The 26,200-nt window shown below is 39.7% G+C and overlaps 1 protein-coding gene across 2 annotated transcripts in view; it reads left to right on the top strand.

The window, feature by feature from the left end:
- The window catches only part of ADAM23 (ADAM metallopeptidase domain 23), a 189,495-nt gene that overhangs the window by 87,190 nt on the left and 76,105 nt on the right, over positions 1 to 26,200 (top strand). For both annotated transcript variants that reach the window (XM_040228708.1, XM_040228707.1), the window contains exons 4-5: positions 14,731 to 14,794; positions 25,641 to 25,723. In XM_040228708.1, the coding sequence (XP_040084642.1) occupies positions 14,731 to 14,794; positions 25,641 to 25,723 (147 nt within the window). The remainder of the gene's footprint in view (positions 1 to 14,730; positions 14,795 to 25,640; positions 25,724 to 26,200) is intronic.

Below are 26,200 nucleotides of genomic sequence, written 5' to 3'. Positions count from 1 at the left end.
ACCACTGAGCCATCTAGGAAACACTATACCCCTTAAATAGATTGGTGTTAATACACTATAACGTTACACACTATAGCGTTGGCAGATCTTAATCATAGCTGAATTTCTATATAAAATTTTTTTGTTCCTTATTAATCTAATCTGTAGAAAGAGTTTATCACTTTCCTTCTTGGAAATTGAGGTGTTCTTTTTTGGTGGAGGTACATAGAAATATGTAGAATTAGATAAAAATTATAAAGCAGCGCTTTGTAGTATATATGGAACATGAATGGAACTATTCTTTTAGCAGCATTCTGGAAAAGTTGGCCTGAAGTCATCCTAGTATATAAAAAGTTGATTACTTGACAAAGCAGGTACCAAACAGATGTGATATTGTGTTAACAATCCCAAGACCCAGCTTAGCACAGCTGTGCTTTTAGGGTAGGAGATGATGGCAGTCATGCAGTCACTGTTTTGGACTTGGAAGTTTTTTTAGAGGTCCTGTAATCCAACATTTTTGGTTTTTATAAGGGAGAAAACTTGTTCCACAATGTCAGGGACTTCTCCCAAGACCCAGAGACAGTAAGAGTCAGGTTAGGAGTTGGATCTTCTGATTCTTATTCATCTGTTTGTTCATTAGTTCAAAGAACAGATGGCTCCTGGGTGCCTATATAGTTCGGGTATTCATCATTGACTAAGGGTTTAACAGCGAGCAGAAGGAAATGGCAGCCCACTCCAGTGTTCTTGCCTGGAGAATCCCAGGGATGGGGGAGCCTGGTTGGCTGCCATCTATGGGGTCGCACAGAGTTGGACACGACTGAAGCGACTTAGCAGCAGCAGCAGCAGAGTGCAAAAAGGCCCAGTTGGCACTCGAATGAGCTACCTGGAATCAGAAAGTCTGCAGTAGTTGGAAAAAATTCCCTTTCCAAAGAAGTTACCAAGTAATGGTAGGTTTTCCAATAAATCCTATCATTTTTAGAGGTCTGTTGTCATTATTTTGAAATGGTACGTAATTTGGAAGAATGAAAAAATGTCTTTGGTTAGAGAAATTAGGAAAGTCATGATTGTTTTTAAACAATCAAAAGCCCAGTGAATAATTTCTTAATGCCATGAAATGTGCTTAGAACACTGAAGATCATTATCCCAAGTGGTAATTTATTTGTTTATTTATTGGCACTTAAAAAAATTGGAGTATAGCTGCTTTACAATGTTGTGTTAGTTTCTGCTGTACAACAAAGTTAATCAGCTCTATGTATACATATATCTCCTCCTTGAGCCTCATTCCACCCCACATTCCACCCCTCTAAGTTTTCACAGAGCTCCGAGTTGAGCTCGCTATGTTATACAGCAGTTTCCCACTAGCTGTCTGTTTTACACATAGTAGTTTGTCTATGGGGCTTCCCTGGTAGCTCAGCTGGTGAAGAATCTTCCTGCGATGCAGGAGATCCCAGTTCAATTCCTGGATTGGAAAGATCCCCTGGAGAAGGGATAGGCTACCCTCTCCAGTATTCTTGGGCTTCCCTGGTGGCTCAGACGGTAAAGAATCTTGGTCTGCAATGGTGGAGACCTGTGTTCAGGCCCCGGGTTGGGGAGATTCCCTGGAGGAGGGCGTGGCAACCCTCTCCAGTATTCTTGCCTGGAGAATCCCCATGGACAGAGGAGCCTGGCGGGCTATAGTCCATGGGGTCGCAAAAAGTTGGACATGACTGAAGTGACTAACCGCAGTAACCGCAGCACAGCACAACAACGTGGATAGACTTGGAGGGCTTTATGTTAATGAAGTCAGACAGAGAAAGACAAATACCTCATGGTATCACTTATATGTGGAATCTAAACAAACTAGTTAATGTAACAGAAAAGAAGGAGACTCACAGATACAGAGAACAAACTAGTGGGTGCTGGCTGGGAGGGGAGGGTGGGTCAACATAGGGGTAGGGGAGCGGGAGGTACAAACTATTAGGTGTAAGGTAGGCTCAAGGATGTATAGTACAACACAGGAGAATATAGCCAATATTCTGTGATAACTGTAATGGAAAATAACCTTTAAAAACTGTATAAAAATAAAAAACTGCATTAATACAAATAAAAAGGATATGGAAAATTTAAGTGAAAATGAATTAATCTTTAAAGTTTGGTTATCATTTCTTTATCTAACTTCATCTGCTTTCTTTTTTCCTTTTTGCTTCTCAGTCTTTAGCCATTAATTGAATGATTGAAAGAAAGTTAAAGCTACAGGTTTTCATATGTGGAAAGGCCTTTTCTTAATGTCTTTGTTGATCTCATGCCGTTCTCTCCTGCTGCTCACATTAATTACTTTGCAGATGGCTCTAATTGACCCAGTAAAAGAACCTTATCTGTGTTCAGTCCTTCCCAGGCTTTAAAAGACTCTGCAGCTTCTGAAGACACAGAATGCAGTGCTTACGCTCAGCTCTTCCTAGTCTGAGTACTTGGCCCTAGAGTTCTCTTTCCTTAGGAGGTTCAAACTTCTCTGCTTAAACCTGTGTCCTGTCTGGTCCCGATCCTACCTTTTAAACACCATCACCCCATGCCTGATGTCCTGGCCCCTGGACTTCTCCCAGAATATCCTCTCTGGCTGCACACTTTGATCCCTGTCTGTGTTACCTGCTCTTTCCTGCCTATTTGCCTATCTGTATTTTGTCCTGAATCTACCCTGGCCCTGTTTTCTTTTCTTTCTCTTTTTCATGTTTATTTCTTTTTGGCTGCCCTGGGTCTTCATTGCTGCACAGGCGTTTTCTGTAGTTATGGCAGGTGGAGGCTGCTCTCTAGTTGTTTCTCATTGCGGTGGCATCTCTTGTTGCAGAGTATGGTCTCTAGGTGCGTGGGCTTAGTTGCTCCTCAGGAAGCCCGGACCAGGGGTTGAACCTGTGTCCCCTGCATTTGCAGGCGGATTCTTAACCACTAGACCACCAGGGAAGCCCTGGCCCTATTTTCTCATTGAAAAGCTGCCAATCATTTTGAAAGTGAAAGTCACTCAGTCATGTCCAACCCTGCGACCCCATGGACTATATAGTCCATAAAATTCTCCAGGCCAGAATACTGGAGTGGGTAGCCTTTCCCTTCTCCAGGGGATCTTCCCAACCCAGGGATCGAACCCAGATCTCCCACATTTCAGGTAGATTCTCTATCAGCTGAGCCACAAGGGAAGCCCACCCAGTCGTCTTAGTTGAAATTAATTTGCCCTTTGGGGCAGCTTGATGGTTTACTGTTTATGATATTAGGGTATATGCTGTCCAGTCTTATTTTAGCTGTGAGATTATAGTTACCTTGAGGGTAGGGATTGCATTTTGTTTCTTTTCCTGTCCTCACCCCAACCTCCTTGTGTTCAGGGATTGTTGATCGCACTGAGGGGACAGAAGTAACCAGGCTAGCCGCTGCCCACAGTGTGGTTGGTGGTAGTTGTCATCGCTTGTAACTCTTTTCTTTACCTGTGCTTGAAATTGGTCATTAATTAATTAGTTAATTAATTAATCCTCTTCCTGAAGAACTGTGTTTCCCTTCCTTTAAGAAAATATAACTTTTGGATTCTCAAAGAAAATGTATATTCATTGTAAAACTTTAGGAATTATGGGTAAGGAAAGAAAGAAAATAAAAACCTTTGAAAATTCTACAGGAAACAAGCCTACAATTATATTTGTGTATCTTTGCAGATTTTTTTTGTGTGTGAATATACACATACAGACATACTTTTAAAAAGTTACTGAACATAATATCATAGTATTTTCTCATTAGCTTTTTTTTTGATGTGGTATTGTGAGCATCTTTCCCGTGTTTTCAAGCATCTTTAAAAACATATTTTTTTAAATTTAGTTTTTATTAAAATTTTTTTTTTTTTTTGGCTGCTCTGGGTCTTCATTGCGGCACGCAGCCTTTTCCTAGTTTTAGCCACACTTGGGGGCTTCTCTAGTTGTGGAGCACAGGCTCTACAGCGCGTGGGCTTAGTTGCCCTGCCACATGTGGGATCTTAGTTCCCTGACCAAGGAATTGAACCTGAGTCCCCTGCATTGGAAGGCAGATTCTTAACCACTAGACCACCAGCAAGTGAAAGTGAAGTCACTCAGTCGTGTCTGACTGTTTGTGACCCTGTGGACTGTAGCCTACCAAGCTCCTCTGTCCATGGGATTCTCCAGGCAAGAATACTGGAGTGGGTTGCCATTTCCTTCTCCAGGGGATCTTCCCGACCCAGGGATTGAACCCGGGTTTCCCACATTGGAGGCAGACGCTTTAACCTCTGCGCCACCATGGAAGCCCAGGGACCACCAGCAAAGACCCCTGTAAAAACACATTTAAACCTATTTGCATTTACATCATCTGCAGAGAAGAGCTCCATGTGTATCTATGTTTGTTTTTGTCTAGTTATTTCCTCAGGAAACCTTTATGAGTAGCACTTAAAAGATTATGAGAACTTAAGGATTTAAGGTGAAAGTGCTTTCAGTCTTTTAATGGCTGTTGTAAGTTGCCCCCTGTGTGCTCAGTTGTACGTCCATCACTTTGTGGCCTCCTGGACTGCAGCCCACCAGGCTTCTCTGTTCATGGGATTTTCCAGGCAAAAATACTGAGTAGGTTGCTGTTTCCTTCTCCAGAGGATCTTCCTGACCCAGGGATTGAACCTAAATGTCTGCTACATTTGCAGGAGAGTCACCCTGGCAAGTTCAAGTTGCCCCCTAGAAAAGCATATTAATTCATGTTCCCAACAGTACTGAAGTGCCAATTTAGCTTCAAATCTAGCTCCTATTACTCATTTTTTATTTTCTAAACTGATGGGAGAAAATGGTCTCTTACAGCTATTTTGATTTACAGGTGTTTTATTACTAATACAATGGTAGATTTGTATATAATTCATCACCATTAGCATTTGCTTTCTTTTCTTCTGTGGATTGCATTTTGGACATAATACTTTGTGTATCATCTGCCCATGTCATTTGCCTTCTTTTTGTTGGGTTGTTTGTTTTGGTTTTGGCTCCTTAAAAAATAGCAACTCTTTGTTTTTCATGTACTTATTTTTTCTCAGTTTGCCTTGACATTGTTTATGTTATTTTACATTTTAACTTGTGGAAATTAAAAAATATGTATAGTCTTATCTGTTATTAAAGTTATTTCTGAGTTTAAGATCATGCACAAAATGATCTCTTCTTCCTAGCATTCAGTTATATTTTTTATAGTAAATTGATTTTAAAACATATATGTCTTTAATGTATATATTATTGTTTGTTGTAAGATCTACTGTAGGGATCTAATTTTCCCCAAAAGTTTAGTCAATAGGTTCCAAACCTATTTATTCTTTATTGATTTTCTTCTTTACCAATTTAAAATGTTATTATTTTCATGTATTACTTCTTTTATATGAACTGTACTTTTTGTTTGTCCTTTGGAATGTCCATCTAATCAGGCCAGTGCTCTGTATTTCATTTACTGTTGTAGTAATGGAAGGCCCTATTGTTATCCCTCTTTTGAAAACAAATGGGTTGTCATAAACATTTATTCTTTAAACTAAACTTTAAAATACTTTTGTCAAGTTAAACAAACTTTCTGAGATTTTGCTTGGAATTACATTAACGGTATAGAGTATATGTTCATCTATACATATGTGTGTCAATATTTACATCCATAAAACATATATAACATTTGTTGCCACTGATATGGTTGTTAGTAGAAACTTTCCCCCTGGGTTATTTCTAGGTTATTTTTGCTTGTGCACATAGAATTGTATTTTGTTTTTGCATGTATATCTTATAACTGGCTATCTTAGTTAGCGCTTACTATTTTTGGTAGTTTTTCCATTTGTTTCGCATTCGTCTTTTTGACTATTTCACGCATACCTGGGAAGACTGGACACTGTATGAACAAATGGAAAGTTTATCCCTATAGACTGAAAAATAAAAGAAGTAGGGAGATCTTGTCTTGGGAGATGACAAAAACTGGAGTTGGAAGGTAGTTTTTTTTCTAGACAAAGTTCCAAGAAGGCAAGACTGATAATGGATCTGTGTCTATTTCTGTAAAGTTTCACTGCATGTGAAGCCTGGTTTGATGGTTTTATAAAGAAATATTGGGCAGGTCAGAAAAGAACCTGAATTAGCAATATTCCACAAACTATGATACTCATTATCAATTTTGAAAATGGTACTCCAAAGCATTTCAGTTGTGTATAACTGTGTTCAAAAGATATGCTATCTTTATTTGGATTCGGTTTTCCCTATGTTTAAAATTGTTCTTGTTTCATGACATATTGGGGTAAAACCACTTGTGTGAAAGTGACTGCAGTTCTATCATAAGAGGAAGCTCAGAATTACTGATGTACTTACAGAGATAGTGGCAGCCACACTAAGAATGTGTTAACTCCCTCAAATGATGTGGCTTAAAAGTTAGGGAGGAGACATTAAGCATCTTTCATTCTTATATGTGGTGTTTCCTTGTGGCTCAGCTGGTAAAGAATCCGCCTGCAATGTGGGAGACCTGGGTTCAATCCCTGGGTTGGGAAAATCCCGTGGAGAAGGGAAGAGCTACCCACTCCAGTATTTTGGCCTGGAGAATTCCATGGACTGTATAGTTCTTGGGGTCTTAAAGAGTCAGACATGACTGAGTGACTTTCACTTTCACTTTCATTCTTGGGTAATTAAAAATGTCTCTGTTGATTGATGCTACTCCTCTGAGAACTCTTTTTTTAAAAATTTGTTTTTAATTGAAGGATAATTGCTTTACAGTATTGTGTTGATTTCTGCCATGTATCAACATGAACCAGCCATATATATATATATGTCCCCTCCGTCTTGAACCTCCCTGTCATCTCCCACCCCATCCCACTCCTCCAGGTTGTCAGAGCACCGGTTTGATCTCCTTGAGTCATATAGTAAATTCCCCCTGGTTATCTATTTTACATATGTTAGTGTTTACATTTCCATGCTACTTTCTCCATTTGTCCCACCCTCTGCTTCCCTCACAGTTTACACAAGTCTGTTCTCTATGTCTGCATCTCCTTTGCTGCCCTGCACATAGGTTCATCAGTACTGTCTTTCTAGATTCCATATATATGCTTTAGTATGTGATATTTGTTTTTCTCTTTCTGACTTACTTCACTCTGTGTAATAGGCTTAGGTTCATCCACCTCATTAGAACTGACTCAAATGCATTCCTTTTTATAGCTCCTCAGAGGAGAACTCTTAATTGACCCCTTTTATCAGCTGATCAGGCCAGCTTGCATGGGGGTTCTCAGCTTTTACATCATCTCAGGTTTATCTCTTACTTCTCTGCTAACTCTTCTTCTCTCTACTGCCTTATCTATTAACTTAAAAGGTTTTAAGTTTCCTACTCTTACTGTGTTGACCAAAGAGTTAGTTACAGAAAAACTCAAACGAACTTTTTAGACAACCTAGTATTTTATATGGTGTTCTTAACTGTATTATGGTGCACGGGCCATCACTTATGAGTGCCTACACATTAAAGTACTGCAGCCTCTCCTGTGGTTCAGGAACTCATTGAATTCCTGTGGTGACCCCCAGAGAAGCTCACATCTCTACAGCTTGCTTGTACTAGGAGTGGTCTCCGCCTCCAGCTCCAATCCTATGAAATATGCCCACATTCTCCAGGCCTGCCTAGCATGCCGACACTGTTTGACTTAACACCAACCCTCAATTCAACCTGTAATTACTTTCACCCACTTAACATATCATTTCTATACTCTTAAATCCAAACCTCTTCATGTCTACAATCTTTGAACACAGCTTTAAAATTCTCACTGTATTGTTTACACTCAAAGGAGTATATAGTTTCTAGCTGAAATAACTTTTGGTATTAAAAATTATTTCAGTTGGGTTGAGTTTAACTTTTTCTTAAAACTTGAGAAAAGTGGTGGTTGAAGAATCTTCTTACCTTTTAAGTTTGTTGTTTTCAAAAAGGAAAGCACCATGAGGATAATAGTAAATTTACAAGCTTCCACTTGTATGAATGTACTAAGTTTAAAGTCTGTATCTGTATGGCAAAACCAATACAGCATTGTAAAGTAATTAGCCTTCAATTAAAATAAAACAATTATATTAAAAAAATAAAATCTATATCTCTCCTCATTACAACTTAGAGTGATGGTTTAATTAATTAAAAGTTAGGTGTATAAAAGGAAAAAAGTAAAACTGATGGAAAGAGGGAGCAAGCATGGTGCTTCGTTGTCCGATACTGTTCTCCTTGATGCCCCATGAAGCTGAGACTCTCCATAGTGCTCAGCGTTTATTGTTATCAAATAAATGAATGTCCTGGGTCCTTGGACTTTTCCATCAGTAGAAATTGATAAGAGGGCAGATGAGAATTCCAGGCAAGGCTTTATTGAAACTTGTGCTGTAGCATGAGAGAGCGAAAACAACAGGTACTCTTGCTTGCTGTCCAAGGAGGGCAGGCTGGTTGGTTCCTCAAATAGGGTGAGGCAGGGCGGGGGTGGGATGGGGTGGTGCACCAGTGAGTGGGTGGGGCTGGAGGGGTAGCTTAGGAGGTCTGCCCACCCCCTTGCTGATGCTGTGTGCAGGGATCACGTGCAGGACCTTGCTTTTGCTCCTGGCACCTCCATAATGGTAGTTGGTTTGTGGCCTTTTCGTATGTTATTGCTCATAATTGCTCTCGCTGCAGCAGGCATGTAGTTATGTTTAGTCTCTTATGGTTTCTTGTATTTTGTTGTGCAGGCACAAATTGCAAGCACCCTGGAAAAGGGTCCCAGGTCCCAGCCTACTTCAAGTGTAAGACTGGTGGGGTGAAGGGCAGACCTCCAGGGTGAATCTTTTAGGAGCCATGTAGGATGCTCAGGGATCCTAATACTGAGGAGTTAAACATTGTCAAGCAGAAGATAATCAGATGAGTGAATTTCCATTATGAAAATGGGCATCGGTGACACTCCTTTCTTTTCTAGACATAATCTTTCACTGTTCATGCAAATATTGACCTTCCAGTCCCAGTTTGAAACATATGGAAGTAATTTACATATTTTACCACCGAGAATGGAATTAGGGTATTAGTGATACTGTTTCTTTAAGAGCAAAGACATTGATTGACAAGCAGCATGGCTGGTCAGGACCTGACAAGTCCAGGGTATTGCGGTGAATGTAGATTCACAACATTCTGGTTTTTGTATCTCAAACTGCTCATTCCTCTCTCACATACTTCCTGATGTCAAGTGCTGAGAGAGAGAGAGAGAGAGAGAGATCCTAAGTCTGTCCAAAAACAGGGGCCATGTAAAACCCAGAAGCATCTGGAGAAGGCGACATATTCACAGTCTACTGGCTTAGTAACATCTCAGCTTTGGGGTATTTTTCACCTCATAGACTAGCCTAACCTTCTCTGTAGAACTTAATGTGTGTACCTTAAATTTGACCCTTAGGTAGAGTAACTGTATGTCCCCATTTTTCCAGGACAGTCCTTCCTGGTTTATGTCTGATGTCCTAAAATAATTATTAATATGCCTCTTTCTGTATCCTGATTTGGATGATAAATCATATGGCCAGCCAGTGCTTCAGCCTTGGTGCTTGCTACTGTTCTTCTAGACTTTTCCCCTAGCTCTGCTGGTGAGGGAATGCCCTATTGGCCTCAGGTCCCTCCAAAAGAGATTGTTCTCAATTTCCTAATCAGAGGTGTAGACTGAGGGTTCATCTCATTAATTGCAGTGAATGCAGATTTCAGAACTGGAAGACACTTTAGAGACTGGTAGTTTGACTACTTTTTAAAGGAAGTAAATGATCTTTAATGGATGTAGAACAAATGACCTTCTTGTGGTCCCATGTTTGTCTTTCCTAGTAGATTTCCTTAGAGCGCAAAGGTCTTGTTCTCTACGTCATCTCTTTCTAAACAAATTAGTTTGCTTGATGAACCCACTCATAGCCTATCATGACCAGGACTGTCCAAAAGAAAGCATATAGTTCTTTCTTTAAACTAAGGGATTCAAGTTATTTTCCAAAGAAGTCATTCACTCTTCTTCACTTTTCCAGGCTCTAGGGATTCTTGGTAAGTAACTTTTCCAGTTACTCAGATCCTTCCTTGGCTTTTCCATAGTGAACCTCCCTGGAGGAATGTAAGATATAAACTTTTGGAGTTTTGACCGCCTGACTGTTCATATATCTTCTTTCATTAGACACACCATCTCAAACTCAAGGATGCCAACAAATATTTATATAGGCAAAACTTCTTTTTGTATGAATTTTCAATGTCTAGATCTTAATAGCAGTTCTCTTTGTGTATTTGTGGATGATTCTGAAATTCTTTCAACATAAATTTCTAAAACTTTCTTGTGACACATGCTGGCTGCTGCTGCTGCTGCTAAGTCGCTTCAGTCGTGTCCGACTCTGTGCGACCCCATAGAGGGCAGCCCACCAGGCTCCCCCGTCCCTGGGATTCTCCAGGCAAGAACACTGGAGTGGGTTGCCATTTCTTTCTCCAATGCATGAAAGTGAAAAGTGAAAGTGAAGTCTCTCAGTCGTGTCCGACTCTTCGTGACCCCATGGACTGCAGCCTACCAGGCTCTTCCATCCATGGGATTTTCCAGGCAAGAGTACTGGAGTGGGGTGCCATTGCCTTCTCCCGACACATGCTGGAATTAGGATCATTTTGAGCATGTTTCAATAACAAAGAGGAAATCTGAAATCTGAGAATTAACAGTGTAATATTTTGTCTTTTACCCATGGTATGGTCTAATACAAATTGAGTGACTTTCCTAAGAAGCTGTTCTCCAAATCATGATGTAGGAACCCTAGACTGCATCCACCTTGTAGCTATGCCATCTGGGACATATGACTTCCAGGATTCCAGGGAAGAGAGAGCTCTGATAGTCATGCCTGGATTTTAATGTTCAAACTGGAAGAGTGGACATTACTTCCACCCATATTTCTTGAGCCTAAATTCAGTCTCTTGATCCCATCCTAAATGCTGGGAAAGCTATGAAATGTAGTCTTACCATGCCAGGAAGAAAGACAAAATGCAACTGGGTGGATACTCAGCGTTATTTCTGCCACAGTCTCCTTCATCATTGCTATGACTCTTGGTTCCTCGCCATGTTTAAATAGTCTTTCCATTCTCTTGCTCTTGGAGTTCAGCATCTTCAAGGTGTTTACATCTGTTCTTCATATGTTGAATAAAATCATAATGTCTGACTTTAGAGTCCAGGTTCTCTTTACTACCTTTGTGCAGATTCACCATGAAGGTGCTGAGTGAGAGGATTCCATAACAATATCAAAAGAGAATTTCCTTATTCCAGTTCTTCCACTCTCTTCCACCTTGCTTTGAACTTCCATCTTATATTTATCCCTTTACTTCCAAAGGCCACCTCTCTTTCACCAGATAACCTGCATGAGAAGCACTATAGTAGCTGGGGTGTATGGCTTTTCTGTAACTTAAATGCCTAGAAAAAGGATGTATATTTCAGGATTTAAAATGTTCAGAAATTCCTTTTCATCAGTTCCCTCACATTATCAGATAACTCAGAACCAAATGCCCAGTTGGCTGATCATCAAAGTAAAATGACAGTTTATACTTGGAACTGTAATTGTTAAGTAGATCAGTGTTGGACTGTTAGAACAGTCTGTTCCCGACAGGAAATTCTTCTAGGGAAACTGCAGAGGGCAGAGGTGGAGGAAAGGCCTTGGAGAGCATCTGCAGGCAGAGATTGCCAGACAGCTTATCTTCAGGCGTACAGAGATACAGATGACCTGCTCTTTCTTTGCAGGGTGTGGCTGGAGACAGGCCACCACACCACTCTCTGTTCAGTTCTTTTTCTCCAGTGTTACTTGTCCCTCACTGAAAAGTCTTGTTTTGAAATCACATTAAGACTTTAATAATGAGATTACATTTCAGTTGGCATTAATTCGCCTTCAGGAAGATTACAAATGCCATTTTAGGATGAAATGGCGAATCTCATACGTTTGTGCTGATTTGCTTAATGTCAGTTTCGGAGAGTGGCCTTCTTCATCCCACCTTCCCAGCACACGGTGTGGGTCTGGCATGGGGTGGATGTTCGTAGATGTTCGCTCACTCAGCAAATGTTGATTAGGCACCTGCTAAGCACCAGGCATCATGCCAGGTGCTGGGGACACTGTGATAAATGAAGCAAACAGTTTTAAGGCAGGGATGGCTCTGGTCAGATGGGAGGAAAGGATGGTGCAGGTGAGGACGTGATGCTATTTATAGGAGGCAGGAGAGAGGAGCGCCTCTGTCACAGGGAGCATATGGTCTTAGGTCTATCTCTGTCTGTCATAGGCTCCTAGAAGAGTGGCTATTTCTCTTCTTTAAGATTCTCACATGCGGGAGATAGTAGAAATAGGTATGTCCATGGTGGGTAAAAGACCTTGAAAAGAGAGAAATACGATAAAGTGACCTTTATCATATTTGGCGGTTAGTGGTTAGAATGTTATTATCTGCTTTTGTAATTACAAGCAAAAGTAGGGGGTCTAAAATAGCCTTGTTTTCCACTGTTAGACATCCTCCAGGGATGGTGTGGTTAAGAATTTTGAAACTAATGAATTACCTGTAGAGAGAGGTAATTAAAATGCAGTTAGTGCAGCCTCTCTGCCTCTCGGTGTTGTGGAAATATTCCTGAGAGAAATGTTGTCATCCACAACCCTGCTTGTGCACCTTCACAATGCTGACGTCATTAACTAGAACTGAAAGAAGTTTCTGCACCATGTCAGGTTCTCCCAAGTATAGAGAGCTGAGAACTGTCATTGAGGAAAGTGAAAGTGAAAGTCGCTCAGTAGTGTCCGACTCTTTGTGACCTAATTCTCCAGGCCAGAATACTGGAGTGGGTAGCCTATCCCTTCTCCAGCGGATCTTCCTGACCCAGGAATTGAACCGGGGTCTCCTGCACTGCAGGTGGATTCTTTACCAGCTGAGCCACAAGGGAAGCCCCTGTCATTATTTCTGCTATTACTGAGATTTTGAGAAGGCAATGAGTAGATGGTACCGTAAGTGAAGTGAAGTGAAGTGAAGTTGCTCAGTCGTGCCCGACTCTTTGTGACCCCATGGACAGTAGCCTGCACCAAGCGCCTCCATCCATGGGATTTTCTAGGCAAGAGTACTGAAGTGGGTTGCCATTTCCTTCTCCAGGGAATCTTCCCGACCCAGGGATCGACCAGGTCTCCCACATTGTAGACAGACGCTTTACCATCTGAGCCACCAGGGAAGTTAGTTTCAAATGTAGAATTTTCAATAGACACACATTTGATTAGTAATTTCAATAGAAAAACCTGTCCAAGATACAAGCATCTGCCTTATTTCTGTGTTGTAAAGGTTGTCCTTCAGCTCACACCAGAAACCAGGCTGGACCAGACGCTCATGTGACTCCCAGTTACTCTGTTGATTGGCTCCCAGCCTCCTCCAGACCCTGCACACTGGGTCATAGTAGAACCACATCAGGTGCCGCTCTCAAAATGATGCAAAACCCTTGAGTCCTCCCGTCCTTTTGTTAAAGGAGCAGTGTCAAGATTTCCCAACAAGAAAGCCTACTGGTAGGCAGAGTTTTGGAAGACAGAATGTCAGAGCAGGCCTTCCTGAGACATCGTCTGCTCCGGCCTATTTTCTTACAGAAGAAATGGAGACCTAAGTATAGGGCACACCCTTGGCTCACTGTTGAACCTACTGTTGTCCTTCAGTTACCAGTAGGACTAAGTGAGTTCTCCCTTGCTAGTCCTTAGGACAGTGGCTGGGATGTAGTGAGTACTCGGTCAATGTGAGTGATCTCTTGTTACCATTATTTCTAGTGGTATAGCTGAAACAGGAACCTAGATGCCCTAGCAGTTCTGTGCTCGTTTGGAGGCACGTATTTTATATTTCCTACCTTGTATAAAGGGAAATGTGTTGGAGGAAGCTGAGTTAAAAATAGTGACAGCTGCAGTGCCCGTTACTGGGCACGTACTCAGCGCTGAGTTCTCATATGGGTGGTTTCATTTAATCCTGTTAGTGTCTATGCGATTCACACTCTTTGTTGTCTTCGTGTGACTCATGTAAAGGCTGAGTTGGGTACCTTGCCCATGGTCACACGACTAATAAGGAGCTGGGCTAGGTTTTAAACCTCGCTCTGACTTAAAAATCCATGTTCTTAACTATTATTTTATTCCAGGAGTTAGCGAACTGTGGACTGCAGGCCATATCTGGCATTTCTGCTTTTGTAATCTTCGAGTGAAGAATGTTTATTAAACTTCTAAATGGTTGCAAAAAATTAAAGAAAAAGAATATTTCCTGATGGGTGAAAATTATGTGAAATTCAGATTTCAGTGTCCATGAGGTGTTATTGGAATACCACTGTACAGCCTGTAGCGACTTACATGATAAAATAGCAGAGTTGAATAGTGGTTATACAGACCCTGTGACTTGAAAAGCCTAAAATATTTTCTATCTGGTCTTTTCTCTGTACTCTTCCTCAATGATAGTTTTGAGTTTCCAATTAGTTGGAGTGTAATTGTGAATTTTTATAGTGCTCATCTTCTCCTGTTACCTGCCTCTTTGTTTGTTCCATATTAATGTATCAAATGATGAATGTGTGCATAAAAAGAGTTAATCTTTAAATTATCTGTATTTTACCCTTTTTAACAAATGCAGGAGTGATTTGTTGCTGGATAACATTTGGCACTGTTGATGACATCTGTTCTGCCCTTAACTGTGGACAGGAGAGCTTTGTGGTTTACATAGCTCTCACATCCATTTATTGAACTGGTTATTTTTAAAACCTCCAAGTATCTTAGATGTGCAAATCACTGTATTTTCTTTCCTTTGTAGTGGTTTGCTGTCTTCTGATTATGTGGAGATTCACTATGAAAATGGGAAACCACAGTACTCTAAGGTATGGTCAGCAGCATATAGACATCCTATAGTATAAATATTCTTATTCACAGAACGCTGTTCATTGCACTCTGCATTGTTTTGCTGTCTCACTAAAATACTGTGGCCTCTTATAAAAGTTATTATTTTTAAATTTAATGTACATTTAGGAGAAATTTATTAAAATTTACAAATGTTTGAGATAACATTAAATGCTCCAGTCAATAAAGAAATGTTCATTGTCTTGGCTGTACATACGGTATCTTATGTAAGTGGATGGTATCAAGACTTCTCCAGTTCCATGGCAGCACCAGGCTCATGGTCAGAAAAACTGAATGATCTGGAGGGGCTGTTAGAGTGACTGTTTAGTCCAAGGGACTTTGGTGCTCAAGGACGGAGGACAGATGGGGAAAGGAAGATGTAGAGAACATTCTCCCTCTCAATCTTCACAGTAGTTCTGTGGGTATTATTATTCCTGTTGTGCAAAGGAAGAAATGGAGGCAGAAAGAGGGCAAATAAACCTCATGGCAACCAAGCATTGTAATATCAATGCAGTTGGGTGCTTGGTTTCCTTCATTGGAGATTAACTATTCTTTTCATAGCGAATCAATAAGGAAAAGTGGATTTAGATTAAACAAGAGAGAGAGATTACTTGTATGTAAGGAACACAGTTGATCTCCCCTGGTCAGGGTGAAAATTCCTGGAATGGCTGCATCCAGAGAGAGACTGAGCTGTAGGAAGGTTACGGAGCACCTCTAAGCCTAAGGTGTGTCCGTGGATGCCTCAGGCATGGGATGCAAGCAGAGAAGCAAAACAAGGTGGGGAAACATTACTGGATTTTGTTTCTTGATTGCTAATGAGCACTGGCACAAAAGTGTGGGCTTGCTGGGTTGTACAGTGTGGGGAACTGGGCTGGTCCATCTTGTATCCTCTCCACAGATATTTCTAGGTAGCCTGAACTAACTACTGCCCAAGGGTCATGGCATTTCTTAGGATTTATAATTGCCCACCTAACAGTGGACACATTTGAAATTTGATGTGTGTTGCAAACCTTTGAATTTTATGCCTCAGATTAAGAATTTCCACGTATCACTCGTCTGTCACTTCTCACCTTAGGCTGCATCTTGGGCCGGGGCGTGGGGGTGGGGGGTTGTCGAATCTCCCTAAAAGTTAATGTTGTGGAAAGTGAACAGAAATGCTAAATCAAGCTCGGGAACAGTGCTGCCTGGCATTTGTACAAACCAAAGCTTCTGTCAGCTGTGCCAGTGCTGTGGGCTCTGCAGATGCTGAATCATGAGTCTGGAGAAGAGAAGATTGCGGGAGACCTTTACAGACTCAGCAAATGAGTCTTTGCAGGCCTCTGTAACCTGATCCAAACTTCTCACTAAGAAAGTTTTTTTTTTTCAAGGAAATGGAATAGCTAATTGGCCTCCAGAGGTCATTTGAGGTCCCAAATGGAGGTCCTGTCATGGATTAGACATGTCAAATCTTATATCAATTTTAACTGAAATTTAAAACAAAGAGTATTTTAGCACTGACAAAAGAAGTGTTCATTGGAGTTTGTTTCATGTTTATTTCTTTTTTCTTATTTATGACCCATTTTCTCCAAACAGCTTATATACTCAAACTCACTTGCTTCATATCTAATGAATAAATGGTAACAGTCTGTTTTTTATTTGTATGTATCTATATATATGGGCTTCCCAGGTGCCACTAGTGGTAAAGAACCCACCTGCCAATGCCAGGAGACATAAGAGATGAGGGTTTGATCCCTGCGTCAGGAAGATCCTCTGGAGAAGGGCACAGCTTCTCACTCCAGTATTCTTCCCTGGAGAATCCCATGGACAGAGGAGCCTGGTGTGCTACAGTCCATAGGGTTGCAAAGAGTTGGACACGATTGAAGTGACATAGCTTACACGTATGCCTCTCACACTCCCAAACCCGAGTTGATGTGGTATATACTATCCTATGGGAGAAATTTTAAAAAATATATATACATATTTTATTTCATTAAACAATATAAATTTTTAATAAAATATTTCAGATTAGAACATTTTTAACAACATGGCAATGTTCTGTGCCAATTTGTACAGGCTTTGAATTAATCTAAATTACATATTGATAAAAGATAAACCATTTAAGCATAAATGGATGAGTGACATAAATGTATATTTCACAAAAGAAAAATACAAATGGCTGGTAAAATTTTTATAAGCAAGTGCAAGTTAAAATGAGAATACAAATGGCATCTTTTAAAATGTTAAATTATCAAATTTCTTTAAAAAATCATAATATCCAATAAAAATCACAATAATATTGGTGGGAATATAAATTTGAGGAACATGTCTAGAAACAACTTGATTACAGTTATCAGGAATCTGTAAAAAAAGTTCAAATCAAACAAATGGATCTTGAGAACTTGTTTAGAGTTTCCAGGAAGGGAATACAATTATTTATATATCCCTGATGGAAGAATGGTCATTCTTTCAACTTCCAGGAAAATGACATTAGGATTGATGAAGGAATAAAGAAATACCCAGCTCCTCAGACCAGCAGAATACTGGAAATAACTTAGGCAATGAAAACTACAACCAGATCATTTATATAACCCCTTTTGAACTGTTCATTTTCCTTCTGAGAATCAAGTCCTAGGTAATAAGCAGAACTTATACCCATATATTTACTTGCAAAGTTTTGGTAATTTACAGTAGAACAGAGAAAATAAAATTGTTTTTAGCCTAACAATATTATAAATATTTTAACAGGCATTAAAATTTCTGCTAAACTTTTGTTTTAAAAAGATGTATAATGTATCCAATTCATTTGCTATAATTTGTTTAATCCCACAATGATAGACATTTAAAATTGCTTCTAATATTTCACTGTACAAATAACTTTAAGTGCTGGTGCTTAGTCACTCAGTCGTGTCCGACTCTTTGTGACTCCATGGACTGTGGCTCACCAGCTCCACTGTCCATGGGGATTCTCCAGGCAAGAAAACTGGAGTGGGTTGCCATAACTTTAAGTAAAACCCTTCTAAATATATTTTGTGTACTTCTTTACTAATTGCTTAAGGATTACTTTCAAGAATGGAATTTTCTGGGTTAAAGAGTTGGTACATTTTTAAGGCTTTTGCCACATATTCACAGTTTTTCTTTCTAAAATTTTGTATAAATTCATACTCCTACTATCATTGCATATCTATTTTTAAAAGTGTGTCTTTAAAGTTCACATTGTGTTCCATGTTAAGAAAATCTTCATACTGAATACCAGAAAAGAAAATTAGTTTGTAAGAATGGCAAGTTAAATAAGCCTGTTTTTACACCTTGCAAACTTTCTTCCAAATATCTCAAATTATTTAGACAAAAGTATACATGTGCATGCATACACACACACACACACACACACTATTATTCATATGATTAGGGAGGAACAGAATCACTAATAGCTTACTTGGCTTTAAAGTGAAATATAAATGTGGACATTTAAAATATTCTGGGAATTAGTTTCAAACAAAATGATGAGTCACACTTCAGAGCTACTACATGTCTAGGTGTTCCCATTTCATGACTACCAAGCCCCCACCTAGTTCCCACTTTTAACTAAGAAGAGGTTAATGTCCTGTGTTTTTACTTTTGTTGAATGAAAGTGAATTAAAGGGGCTTCTTTCCTTGTGAAGTGAATATAGGAACTGAGAGGTCAACAGATTAAGTAGGCAGGATAGAATTCAGTTCAGTTCAGTTCAGTTGCTCAGAGGTGCCAGGTATTAGTAAATGCATATGACAGAACTTTGCTTCTGCACCAACAGTTCCTAGCATGATGCTTTGAACACAGTATACAACAAAACAACTTTGTTGATTTGTTGGTCAATTTTATTGATGAACCTATAACATAAGTTATTTTTTAGTGTATCAGTTCTAAAGGAGTTAGGCATCAATATAATGGTATAATAGTTCTTTTTCAATTTAGTATATTTCTATTAAATCCGTTTCAGGTGAACCATTCACCAGAATGCTTGCTAATACTTTGGTTTCTCTTCTTAGTAAAAGAACTACCAGCAGTGTAAGACTGAATGGATAGATAACAGTGGTTCTGTCCCCACCTCCCTTGTTACTCTTCATTTTATGGGGTGGGGGTATTGTCCTTTCCTAACTGTATTTGCTCACCCTGGCTTCTTCCTATTTCTTTGCTCACTCTTGCCCAGGGAAGCAAGAACACTTTAACTGATGGGAAGGAGCTGAGCATGTCTACATAGTCCCTTCCTCTTTTTTGGGGGTGAGAGTCACCTCCTTACAGGAAGAACACATTTTCTCTACTTTCCCATATTCTAAGTTGTTCAGTGGCAGCCTCTATTTGTTTTTTTGACCGCCCCACTTGGTATGTGGGATCTTAGTTCCCTAACCAGGGATAGAACTTGTGCCCCTTGCAGTGGAAGTGCAGAATCCTAACCACTGGACTGCCAGGGAAGTCCCACAATTCTATTTTAATATATTAAAACTCACTGAATCACAAAAGAGTGTCTCAAAAAGAAAAAAAAAAACAACTCAGATAGGTAATGGGAGTTTATTTACCCACTCTTTCAACAAGCCTGAATCCTTTGGTCCTTTAAGACTGGCTTCTTCATGAGCCTAAGTGACAAGACCATTTTTATTCATTCATTAAACGGCTGTTGATTTCACTCACTCTGATCTCATCATTGTTCTAGAAGTTGGATATGCAATGGTGAACCTAGCAGATAAAAATCCCTGCCCTTGTAGGTTCTGTGTTCTGTTCTCATCTTGGTTCTTTTCTTTGTCATTTTAATCATGTTGCCCTCCTAGAATTTTTGTGTGTGTATGTGTGCTTTCCTTATCAAGTCATCACCATGGTCAAGCTCAAAATCACTTCTTCCATGAATGCTTCTTGGCAGGGAGTATTGTCAGAGGCAACGGGCTTCTGTGGGCAAGGCTCTTGGCTGGGAGGTTGAAAAAAACACTCCCCAGGAAATCAAGAGAGCATCCCACACTGGCTCTCTACAAAGTTATTTTAAATCTGAATAGTATTACTTGTGTGAACTATTAAAAATGTATATAGCACTAAAATTTATGTAGTACAGCTATATATATATAAATATATAAATTAGGACATGTAAGTGTTCTGATACCTGGACATTTTTTCCCCTTGAGTTTAGCAAAGACAAACAATTAAACTGGTGTTGGGTTCTCAAGTTGTCCAATTCTCTGAAATGTTTTTTTTTGTGTCCTTATTTTGCAATATTCAAATTCAGGTATATGCATCCTATTTTAAGTCCCTTTGACGATGCAATAATCTCCGTTTATTAGATTCTCCATTTTTGTTGAATATAAGTACCCGACAGTTTTTAATCTGAAAATGCTGATGCAATAATCTCCATTTATTAGATTCTCCATTTTTGTTGAATATAAGTACCCGACAGTTTTTAATCTGAAAATGCTGATGCCCATGGAGACACATATAGACTTGTGTCGTGTATCAAATGAGCCCTTTTAATTCTCCTGCCTGCCTTTTGCCTAGTTACAGGTCTGTGACCCCCTCATAGGTGGTGATCTCAAAGTCTCTGACCAGTGCTCTTGAACTGCCTGAGGCCTTCCTGATTGCAGAAAGAAACACTGGAGCCTGCACATGTGGGATTCAGTTTAGCTTTCCACTGTATGCGGTAGAACCTTTTAGCACTTTGTGACTCTCTCCCTATTTGTACACAGAGATGGCAGTTACTGTTAAGCAGTGAGGGTTTCAGCTGGCTAGTACCTTGGGTGGAGGCACCCTGGGAACTGACTATCCAGTGTCTTTATTAACAAGGCCCTCCCCCTGGAAGAGGCCTGACCTGACCTGCTCCTGTCATCCTGATACCCAAGAGAGAATACTTCTCAACAGGGATTTATTTAATATGAAATACCCAAAGATCTTACTTTGTGGTGACATTAACAAAGTGCTACATAATCTGGACAGTTGCCAAATAGTATTTTTCTGGTAATGCTTTCTCAAAAACTTGGTGTAAATTAAGCAATAAGGAAGTCAGAAAGTCTTCTAATACTACTAATATTAACACTAAATTAGGACTTGCCAAATTGTGTGTTGTGTTTAATATAATTACACAAGTTAGATATTAAAGCTTTCTTATGATGATAAACATCAGGGATTAGATATTACTGCAAGTCTCAAAGTCCTGGAAGTATGGTGATCCACATCCACATATACCGTGAACTGAACAGTTCCCTTCAGATGATATTCTGCCTTAATTAAAACAGGTACCAAAGCCCATCAGCTTTTGGTTTTCAGTGCAAGCGAATGAAACTGAAGTGTAAGAAAAGACTTGGAAATATTTTCTGGGAAAAAAGATTATTTGCAGGAAAATATAAAAAATAGAGCTTTTCTTAGAAAGGTCAAGTAAAGATGACAGTGTTTGCTTTGCACTTCTAACAGTCACTTGACTCAAGATAGCTTTTTGGTGTGACACAAAGTGCTTATAACTGATTTGATGGAATTTACAGTTTCCTATGGTTGTTTTTAGAATCATGGGAAGAGTCTGATATTTAATTACAAGGTATTAATCTGGATTCTCAAATTACTGAAATGTGTGGTACCATTTGCCCCAACAAGTTCCAGAGTTGAATATGCAAATAGAATTTGACATAGTATATAGAAGTTAATATTTGTGCACTGGGAGTAGATTTTTGAGAAGCAAAAGCAATACTTTACAAAATAGTAACAAGATTGTAATACCAATTTTAGAAACCAACATTGAAACTTTACTAAAAGGAAACAAACTAAGTTAATTGAGGAGTGGTCATTTGATATATGGGTGTACCCTTTTACGCACTTAAATATCATCTGAGGCTATTGTAATACAGCTTAATAAGCAGTGATTGAGATGACTGTAAATCAATAATAAAAAGTCAAAGTCAATATTCTATTGAAGAAATTTGGGATTAACATATACCCACTGTATATATAAAATAATCAACAAGGGCTTGCTGTATAGCACAGGGAACTCTACTCAGTATGTGTGTGTGTTAGTCACTTAGTCGTGTCTGATTTTTTGTGACCCCATGGACTGTAGCCCACCAGGTTCCTCTGTCCATGGGATTCTCCAGGCAAGAATACTGGAGTGGCTTGCCATTTCCTTCTCCAGGGGATCTTCCTGACCCAGGGATCGAACCCAGGTCTCCTGCATTGTGAGCGGATTTTTTACCATCTGAGTTATAGGGAAGTCCCTTCTACTCATATATGTATGTATAACTGAATCCTTTTTGCTATGCATGTGAAACTAGTACAACATTGTAAATCAACTATATGTGTGTGTGTTAGTGTCTCAGTCATGTCCGACTCTTTGTGACCCCATTGACTATAGCCCGCCAGGCTCCTCTATCCATGGGATTTCCCAGGCAAGAATACTGGAGTGGGTAGTCATTCCCTTCTCCAGGGGATCTTCCCAACCCAGGGATTGAACCCAGGTCTCCTGAATTGCAGGCAGATTTTTTATCATTTGAGCCACGAGGGAAATTACATTTCAATATTAAATTAAAAAAATAGGAAACTTCTGGTTAGACAGTGTGGATTCTGTGCTTATCTTTATCTCTAGTTCCTTATAGTGACATACTCAAATAACAGTTAAGGAATTTAAAAAAGGGTATAAACCCACAAGGATTAAGAGAAGAGAAGACAGCTAATAAGAGGTGTCCATAAGATTGTAGGAGCTAGAAAGAAGATGGATGAAGAGTAATTGTCCTAGGTTTGAGTTTTTCTTGTTCTGCTAAGTTCCACTGGGACAAAACCAAGCAGAACCAAGCCAACTTGTGTTTCTTCACCCATAAAGCCCCAGGAATTGAAAGTACCAGAAAACAGAAAGATTGGTTGAAAGTCTACTTGGAGAAGGTACTAAATCCCTGATCTACTCCCTACCCTAGAGAGCCAGGCAGCCATTCCTCTGCTTTAGTAGAAAAGCTCAATTTGTAGAGAAGAATGGAAAGGAAGGGGCTTATCAGAGAAACAATAGAAGTTTCCCAGAACTGAAATGCATGCGTTTTCTTTTTTTACCCTTTTAATATATGTATTATTATTATCTGCACTGACACATGCTCAAATATGTTTCATGTGGAGTTGTAGGGTTTTTTTAAAAAATTATTTTATATTGGAGTATGGTTGATTAACAATGTTGTATTAGTTTCAAACTAGTACAGCCACTATGGAGAACAGTGTGGAGTTTCCTTAAAAAACTGGAAATAGAACTGCCTTTTGAGCCAGCAATCCCACTGCTGGGCATACACACCGAGGAAACCAGAATTGAAAGAGACACGTGTACCCCAGTGTTCGTCACAGCACTGTTTATAATAGCCAAGACATGGAAGCAACCTAGATGTCCATCAGCAGATGAATGGATAAGAAAGCTGTGGTACATATACACAATGGAGTATTATTCAGCCATCAAAAAGAATACATTTGAGTCAGTTCTAATGAGGTGGATGAAACTGGAGCTTATTATACAGAGGGAAGTAAGCCAGAAAGAAAAACACCAATACAGTATCAGTTCAGTCGCTCAGTTGTGTCCGACTCTTTGTGACCTCATGAATCGCAGCACGCCAGCCTTCCCTGTCCATCACCAACTCCCAGAGTCCACTCAGACTCATGTCCACCGAGTCAGTGGTGCCATCCAGCCACCTCATCCTCTGTCAGCCCCTTCTCCTGCCCCCAGTCTGTCCCAGCCTCAGAGTCTTTTCCAGTGAGTCAACTCCTCACTTGAGGTGGCTAAAGTACTGGAGCTTCAGCTTTAACATCATTCCTTCCAAAGAAATCTCAGGGCTGATCTCCTTCAGAATGGACTGGTTAGATCTCCTTGCAGTCCAAGGGACCCTCAAGAGTCTTCTCCAACACCACAGTTCAAAATACTAACACATATATATGGAATTTAGAAAGATGGTAACGATAACCCTGTATGCGAGACAGCAAAAGAGACACAGATGTATAGAACAGTCTTTTGGACTTTGTGGGAGAAGGAGAGGGTGGGATGATTTGGGAGAATGACATTGAAACATGTATAATATCATATATGAAACAAATTGCCAGTCCAGGTTCGATGCAGGATACAGGATGCTTGGGGCTGGTGCACTGGGTTGACCCAGAGGGATGGTACGGGGAAGGAGGAGGAAGGGGGGTTCAGGATGGGGAACATGTGTACACTCGTGGCGGATTCACGTTGATGTATGGAAAAACCAATTCAATATTGTAAAGTAATTAGCCTCCAATTAAAATAAATAAATTTAAATAAAAAAAAACAACAAAAAAGCAATGTTGTATTAGTTTCAGGGTGTGCAGCAAAGTGATTCAGTTATACATATATAGCTATTCATTCTTTTCAGATTCTTTTTCCCATGTAGGTTATTACAGAATATTGGGTAGAATGCATTTTCTTGATTCGAAAGTGCCCAGCACAATCAATAAGCAAAGTCCTGCCCTGAGGTGCATCATGAGATTTTGTGAAAATGGGTATGAATAGAATTTCCTGCGATCTTCTTGAAAAGGGAAACATAGACTGTATGGACAATGTTTAACATTAGAATAACTTCCAATTCTCAACATTAGAAGATTTAAGAGTGTGCACAATGCCTTTGAAATACTGAGAGAAAGTAATTATCAATCTAGAATTCTCTCCCCACCCACATGATCTAGTGTGAAGATAGAGACAGGGTTTTCAACTTTCAAACTTATCTTTCATAAATACCTTTTCAACAAATTACCAGAGGATGTGTACCTTCAGGAAAGGGGATCATGAAAGCAGAAGACATAGGATCTAGGATTCAATACGGAAAGAGGACAGAGGAGTTCCCAGGATCATGCTATAGACCAGTCCTGGGATGCAGCCATGCATCAGACCTAGCATGAGGGTGAAACAAGCGGGGTGTCTCCAGGAACAAAATGGATTTGATAACTTACCTGCTAAAACTGATCATAGGAGAAGAGTTGTAGATAATATTTTAGATAATAGGGTCTGTACACATGCTGAATGCATGGAAAAGCAAAGAAGAAAGAAAAGTTCTCAAAAAATTTTAAAATAGAGCATGAAAGACAATGTCATCAGAGTGGCACAGCTATGAACAATATTTGTGTAGTCATAATACAAACACTAAATATAATTTAACCAAAAGCTTCTGATGTGTGTTAGAATGTATTGCGGGCAAGAAAAGTTTTCGAGTTTCTATATTAGGAAGGTAATTTCTAAAGTGAAATAAATTAGGATATAACAGTATAAATATTCCATTCAGAAATACATAGGTAAACAGCAGAAGAAACAGCTGAAAGTGTTAAAAATAGTTGGTATGGAGGAGGTGAGAGAAAGTGCTAGGAAACTGCTGTGTGTGTGTGTGTGTGTGTGTGTGTGTGTGTGTGTAAATAGGCCTTGCAGTTACTATTTGCCTTTGGAAAGTAAGTTCATCCATTATTTCTAAAAAATTTATCAACTGATTTTAAAAGGTAGGAAAGCAAATCACCAAGTCTTATGTAGTTTTCCATAAAAAATGATGATAAACACCACCTTTGGGGGAATCACCTCAGTTATGTAGAAGATTTTATTCCCTAACAATATCTGCTAAGTGTCTACTCTCTCACATGCTTAAGAAAGGTATAAAAGTTGTTCCAGCTGCAGTAATGTCTTATTCCTGTTAAAGCCTTTTCTTCATTACATCGAATATACACCTGCTTCTTATAGAAAGTTTGAAACACTGAGATTTCGTAACAACCTGGAGGCGTTTCTAGGATCATCTCTGCCTTTCTTTTGGCTTTACAGATGTATCCCAAAGAGAGAATCATGTTGGAGACAGCATAATTTATCAATAAAATCTTCTTCTGTATTACAGGGTGGAGAGCACTGTTACTACCATGGCAACATCAGAGGTGTCAAGGACTCAAGGGTGGCTCTGTCAACCTGCAATGGACTCCAGTATGTGGGACTCTCAAAGGGAGAATCCCCTTGCTTTCATCCGTTCCTTTTACCCTTTCCATCTTGTCTTTCATAGATATTTATTTTAGTGACTCTTCTGTACCAGTCCTGGGATAGAGACTGGATGTGGTGAACAAGGAGGGCATAGTCCCTGCTCTCTTAACACTTAGAGTTCGCAGGTGATTTAGAGATTAAATGAATAATTATACAGATTGTTATTTAACTGCCATTTTGGTGGGTACTGTGGAGGAGAAGGACAGGGACTTTGAGGGTGGCCAAACCTAGCCCAAAAAGGTTTCCCAGAGGTATCTCCCAGAAGAACTATCAGTCAGCTTAACCTAAGGATAAGGTGAAGGTGGCCAGGCAAGGGTGGTTTGAAAGAAGAGGAACCCATGCTTCGGTTTTCAGGCAGGCTCTTAAAAAACATTTGTATGTGCCTTTTAGATTCAAACACAGTAGCACTTTGTGGAAAAATCT

The sequence above is a fragment of the Oryx dammah genome, unplaced genomic scaffold, assembly GCF_014754425.2.
Source record: "Oryx dammah isolate SB20612 unplaced genomic scaffold, SCBI_Odam_1.1 HiC_scaffold_27, whole genome shotgun sequence".
Lineage (NCBI taxonomy): Eukaryota > Metazoa > Chordata > Mammalia > Artiodactyla > Bovidae > Oryx > Oryx dammah.
Note: the sequence above shows the minus strand (reverse complement) of the source record. Positions and strands in the feature narration are given on the sequence as shown.